The 6,458-nt window shown below is 35.1% G+C and overlaps 1 protein-coding gene across 2 annotated transcripts in view; it reads left to right on the top strand.

Moving 5' to 3' along the window:
• LOC117180854 (dual specificity protein phosphatase MPK-4-like) overlaps positions 1-6,430 on the top strand; it is a 22,114-nt gene extending 15,684 nt beyond the window's left edge. For both annotated transcript variants that reach the window (XM_033373393.1, XM_033373392.1), the window contains one exon: positions 5,027-6,430. In XM_033373393.1, coding sequence (XP_033229284.1) covers positions 5,037-6,083 — 1,047 coding nt within the window. In that variant the 5' untranslated portion in view covers positions 5,027-5,036 and the 3' untranslated portion in view covers positions 6,084-6,430. The remainder of the gene's footprint in view (positions 1-5,026) is intronic.
• The last annotated feature ends 28 nt before the right edge of the window (positions 6,431-6,458 follow it).

A 6,458-nucleotide genomic window follows, 5' to 3' on the forward strand; every position in this document is an offset into this window, starting at 1 on the left:
TCACTAGTTTGAAATTCCAATCGAACGTCAACTGGTCCGTATTTCAAGGACTCATTTTGCTTAGAACAGTCAATTACTACTAGAGGTGGATACTCTATAAATACTCCTCTCGACAGCAATGATTGCGGTTCTTTATCATAGTAATTAGCTTGAAAGTTCGTATACATTTCATAAAGAAGATCATACCTATTCCGATTAATATCAAGATTCAAATTACTATAAGGATAGCACTGATCATTTAAAAGTAGTTTTACATTAGTCAAATTGCAATGATTAACGTTGCTAGAGCTTCTAATAGTATTATTTTTTCTGTTTGTTTGAAATCCAAGTACAACAAATTTTGGTTTTTCCAATTGTGTTGATGTTTTTACAGTCCAAACATGGTTTGAAGCATAGTTGGAAGTAGAGGATATTCATACAGTTCCCAAGTTCGAAAACTTATTGGAATAGGTGGATCTTTTTCAATATATTTTAGTAACGAAAATTTGCGTGAATCTGACAATCTAACACTAGGCATCACTTTTTGATCTTGTCAAAATAAGTTCATGTTTAGCATTGACAATGATTTTGTGATAATCCTCAGCAAAACCAAATATCATGCTAAGAGGTATGGCTACATCAAAGTAACCAGTGGCGATGGTCAGTGATTGATTATTATCATTTATTTCAAGCCAGCCAGTATTCTCTATATAACGTGATGTCCGGGATTTAGAGATACATCATTTTTCATGAGACTAGTAAGACCAACATTTTTATTTCTATCAATTTCTATTGCATTGATTTCATATCTTGCTTCTTCAAACAAATAACAAATGGCATTAGAAACTAAAATTGTTTTTGTTAATGGTGCTCCATCAGTTCTTACGATTCTTCCGTGTACGTGTAGTGAACTTTTGCTCGGTGGGAGACAATGATCTTGATTCTGAACTGTAGTTCTAATCTCATCACTATTATTGAAGCTTGATGAAGCATATGACTGGTGTGCATGCACTTCGCAATGAGCGATAGATTCGTCGCAAATAATGGGATTTTCAATATTTAAAATTTCCCCCTCCATGACAAACAATTAAACGTCGATATACAAAAATACAGATTCAAGCACAAAAAATCTTGAATCTTTTTGTTCTCTTCTTTTTGCGAGTGGTGTGATCTCGAAACCCAGCCTTTTCAGCACAAATTAACCAAATGTCCGTCTTGATCAACTATACGGAGCTGTATGTGATCTAGTGTCTTGATGGCGATCGGCAAGTAAATGATGTGCGATAGGACTTCCACTATCTTATATCCTGGCGGTACAACGGGGAAAAATTCATGAATAGTGTGCACTTTTTGACCATTGATGTACGCTCCTGTAGTTATGTTACATTAAACTCTGAGAGTATTTATTTTAATGATGGATACTGGTTGATCAGATTCATGATGATTATTAGGTTCCAATATTCTTGGTGTAAATCCCAATAAACTTGCAATTGAGTCTGATTTTTCAAAATTTATATCTCGATTGCAATATATTTCACTTCGTAATGTATTATTATTAGGTTTAATATGAATTTCAATACCCTTTTTTACTAAAAAATTCTGTAGATAGCGCTGTATATCACCTATTTCATAACTTCCTGTAGGCATTTCAATTATTTCTTTACCCACATAGAATTTATTTTGACCAATGTCTACATTGGGAATTGGGTTGAAGGTTAGAAATTCCACAAGACCAAGAGCGTAATTTTTGTATGGAGACAACTCAATTCGAGGAAAATACTGAGTTATGGTAATTTCTCAATCACTTCTTCACACACATTCTGACTATAAGAACTTATCATTTCAAGAAATAGAATTTCAAATTGCATAAGATTAGCAAATATAAGTTTTTTCATTGCGCTACTCTTTAAACTCGTATAGTTTTTTGGTATATAAGATGTTACACTTTTCACAGATGGTGATTTCACGTTACGCCAGACACTTTCATCGATGGTTTCAATAATGACATCTTTTGTACGTTGAAACGGCATAACACTGAGATCCAGAAGATACCGGTCGATACAAGGGCTGACTTCCTGAAGAACAGCAAACGTTTCTTGCAGTACAAATGAATAATATTTTTGCGTTTCTTGAATTTTCTCCAAAGCCACTATATACTTTCCAAAAGATATAGTCATGTGTATATGGAAATTTCCACATTCGATGCATTGTTACTTCTCTTGGCCATCAAAGAAGAGTGTCATGAGGTTGAAGTAACTTTTAAATAATTTCCACTCTTCAAGATTTAGGGTTAGACTTGCATGAGGATGACTGGCCTGAAGTTTCACTGCTGAGGCGAGCTTTCCGTTTTTTAAAATTCAGCGCCAACAATAATTTGTTTTGTGAACGATGAATTCAGGTTGTATGTGGTCACATGTATCATTTGATTTTGTGGTGCATAAGGCATGCTGAATATCACACCGAAGCTTGTCATTGACTGAGCGATATTTGAAAAACTGCACACACTTATACATTTGTCTCTACAAATTCAATGAAGTTGAAGCGTCCACCCAAATATACCATTGGAAGATGCTGATCTTCACAGGCTTTCTTCATTTGCATCAACAGATTTTTATCCTCTTCAAACAATTCTGCCATTCTTTGAGGTAGGAAAACGGTGAATTTGTTTTCTATGATTACAAGCGTTCTCGTTCCATATTTTGTTTTAGCCTCCTTAATGTTCGTTATTTCGTATCCCTTGTTAACTTCTAAGTCTGTCAGCTTCTTTGTTGGAAGAAAATCTTTACTGCGAGCGGTTTTGTTTAATTTTAGGAAATCCATTCTTTTTTCTTCTCCTTCACTGCTTGTTATCTTCAAGATTCACACTTTTAAATTTCCTTGTTAGAGTTTGTATATTTTAGCTCTTGTAACTTTTCTTCTTAATAATCTGGCATCTGACAACAAACTGATTAAACAGAAGAACTGACCTCCTCTTATAGACGCTTACCCCCTCTATCAAATTTCTGTAGCCTTTTTGTAGTATTTTACGATATGATGCAATAATTAACATGAGAGTGAAAAAATAATATGTATTTAAACGTTCACTCAATTTAGTTCACATAGATAAAGGTTCCAGGAATCGATGATGACGTCATCAGAATGGAATTTTGTTTACCGAGAATTGTTATAACAGCACAAGGGTGGTTGCAGGTCTTGGAAATTTTCAATGATGCACCATTGCGATAAACATTTAATACATCAAAATTATATTATTTTGAGGTGAAAAACTTCAATTCCGGGAATCGCAGGTATTAAATAGTCTAATAATGCTATATTGTATATCATATAATCTCCTATTCCACATTTTTGGGACTGAAAAGATCCATTTCCATGATTATTAAGTATTGATTTCCAATAACGACAGTATCGATCGGATACTTAAAAACTGTGATTCGTTAGTAAGCACAAGGAGCGCAACCAATTTCACAGCCTTCTACACTCTAGCCGCAAGTTTGCTATTCATACGGTAAATCTGTATCCAGAACGCGCTCTACCTATCTACTAATAACAATAGCGATAATTTATTCTTTGAACGTTCCTGTAATGTTCCGTGCTAGTAGGGTCTAGTATCACCCCATATATTTTATTTTAATTTATACTTAATTTATTCTGCTTATTTATTCTGCTATAAGCTGAGAGGATGATTTTACAATTTCAAATTTATATTCTATAAGCTGTTATTTTTATGTCCACTGGGATTATTCAATTTAAACAAACTTTAAATTGTATCACCTTAAAGGCTTTCATACTGTACAATTTTAAGCTAATTTTAAATAGTTAAGTTGGTGCTAAGTCCATTTACGAGCGAAATGAAGTTTACTTCCAAAAGCATATTTTCTCGCTTTTTATGACACCTATTATAGTGAAACATTAAAGATTTTGCATTATTTTACCACACAATTTAATTTTTGGAAACATTCAAATGGGTTCAAAAAATGAAACTAAGTGAATTAAGTATACTAAATATTCAATTCAGTATTTAACAATGTAGGAGATATCACTATCAAAATTAAACAACGTACTAGTTGAAGCAATATTAATAATTTATTTACTATCGTTATTTATAATAGCAGTGCAAACCAAGCGGTGCTAGGTTCATTACCATAGACATACACAATGATTATTAAACTGATCCATACACTTACGTACCCACACAAAAATTAAGCCGGTCGGTTTAAAATTGTTCCCCTAGAAAGGTTTTTTTTGGCTGGTTGGACTTAATACAGTTTAGCATCCCCCGCTTCAATTTTTATCTTAACTAAATATAATCTATTGCTAATAATAATAATATTGTTAATTATAATTATTATTGTATTAGGAACAGCCTTGGTGGCTCAGTTGGTTAAGCGCCCTGACTTCACGTTAGAAGTCCAGGGTTCAATCCCTGAGCCGGTATCTCTGCAAATTTTTCTATGTACCTTTACCAAGTTTCTGGTTGTTCGGAACCCACCTTAAGCTGTAGGTCCTCCCATCGTGTACTTGACTGCAACTTAGTCCATCAATGATGGGGTAAAAACCAGGCTTTGTCCAATATGTCGGGGCAGACTGCTCTCATCAGATCACTTGATTGCATTACAAAAATAGGTCCGTGACTGATGATATATACCGGGACAGCCCCGTGCAAAATAATCAAATAAAAATCCAACTCTAAACAAAAATGCCTTAGACTTGTTGGGCAGTAACCATCTTAAGCCTGTGACAATTTTTTTTTCCTTTTATTAACAATCATATAATGGCCTCCTTGAAATCTCAGGTCTGGTTTATTCATGTAAGATCTCCAATGTAGTAGAAGCAATGAATTTATCGAAGATATAATTATTACAATTATAATAATTGTACAAGAATGAGGCTGGTAATTTGCCTACAACTATGTTACTATGTTCTGAAATAGAATTGACTAAACTTTTTCCAAACGTAGATGTGTATAACCTGGACAAATAATTTTATTTTTGAACTAGACTTCTGTATAGTGACCCTGAATGTTTAAACCAGGTTATTTTTGTTTTAGGACAATAAATATGGCTCATCAAGAGACGAATGATTTAACGCGGGAAGATTTCGACGCAGGACCTTCAAGTTATAATGAAATCGAGCCGAATCTCTACTTAGGAAACCTAACAGCTGCGACCGACGTCGAATGGCTGAAGCAAGCTCAAATCACTTATATTCTTACGGTGGATTCGTGTCCTTTGCCAAGGAAAATTCAATGTCTCCCAGACGTGACGTTGAAATACATACAAGTTACCGACATGCCTCGAGAGGACTTACTGACCTACTTTGAAGATACCTATCAATTTATTCTCTACGCTTTGGAACGAGGTGGTAAAGTACTCGTGCACTGTTATTTTGGAGTTTCTCGTTCGGCCACTCTAATCATCGCTTACATGATGAAGAAGTACAATATGAGCTTCTCAAAAGCTTTCGAGGCTGTCAAACAGAAAAGGCGGTTCGTCGGACCCAACCCTGGATTCATAGCTCAGCTGAAACTCTACGAGCACATGGACTTTAGCATAAATAACAACAACATTCAATTTAAATTGTACAGGCTCCAAGTCGCAGCTGACAATGTCAGGAAAGCTAAAATTTTGCCCCAAAATCACATGGATTTGATAAGGTCGGATCCAGGTTTGGCCACCGTTAGGCCAGAGCCAACAGTTTATCGTTGTAAAAAGTGTCGAAGGATTGTAGCAAATGCTAGCAATATTTTACCTCATGCACCGAAAGAGCAGCAGATTTGGAGACATGTGAGTACTAAACGCCACGACAAGCCGCCGAAGCAAATAAAATGTCTTCAGATGCCAGAATCTGCGACACAAGAAGAGCAGAAAACAGCCGAGATATGTATGAAGACTTATTTCATAGAACCTTTGGCCTGGATGCCGGAAATCACGCATAACGTAGAGGGAAAGCTTAACTGTCCGAAATGCAACTCAAAGTTGGGCGCATTTAGTTGGATCTCAGGGTGCCAATGTCCATGTGGTAGTAAAATCGCACCTGCCTTTTACCTTGTACCCTCCAAAGTCGACTGGAGTAATGTTGTGCAAAATGTACAATCGACCATCTAGGAAAATTGTTTAGAGATTATTTTTTAATGTCAGTTATCTAAAAATGAATCCTTGAAATCGAAATTTAAATAAGATTCACCTTATTCTGTGATGAATTGAAACCCACTCCACTTCATATCATGAAAAAAGGTCCAAATTAGGATGTTAAAATTAAATATGTTAATCTGCAATGAAAATAAGGGTCATCGTTTAGTAAAAAAAATGATTATGACTTGAAATTTATTGCACGACATTCTTTCTCACACATGCATGAAAATACCACTTTTATGCCTGTAGAACAAGAAGAAAGTTGCCGTTTGTAACCTACAGACGTTTCAACATTACAAACAATTTGAACGCGGATGTATCTGATATGCGCAGAAGTTTTTTGCTATA

This window comes from Belonocnema kinseyi, chromosome 9, assembly GCF_010883055.1.
Source record: "Belonocnema kinseyi isolate 2016_QV_RU_SX_M_011 chromosome 9, B_treatae_v1, whole genome shotgun sequence".
NCBI lineage: Eukaryota > Metazoa > Arthropoda > Insecta > Hymenoptera > Cynipidae > Belonocnema > Belonocnema kinseyi.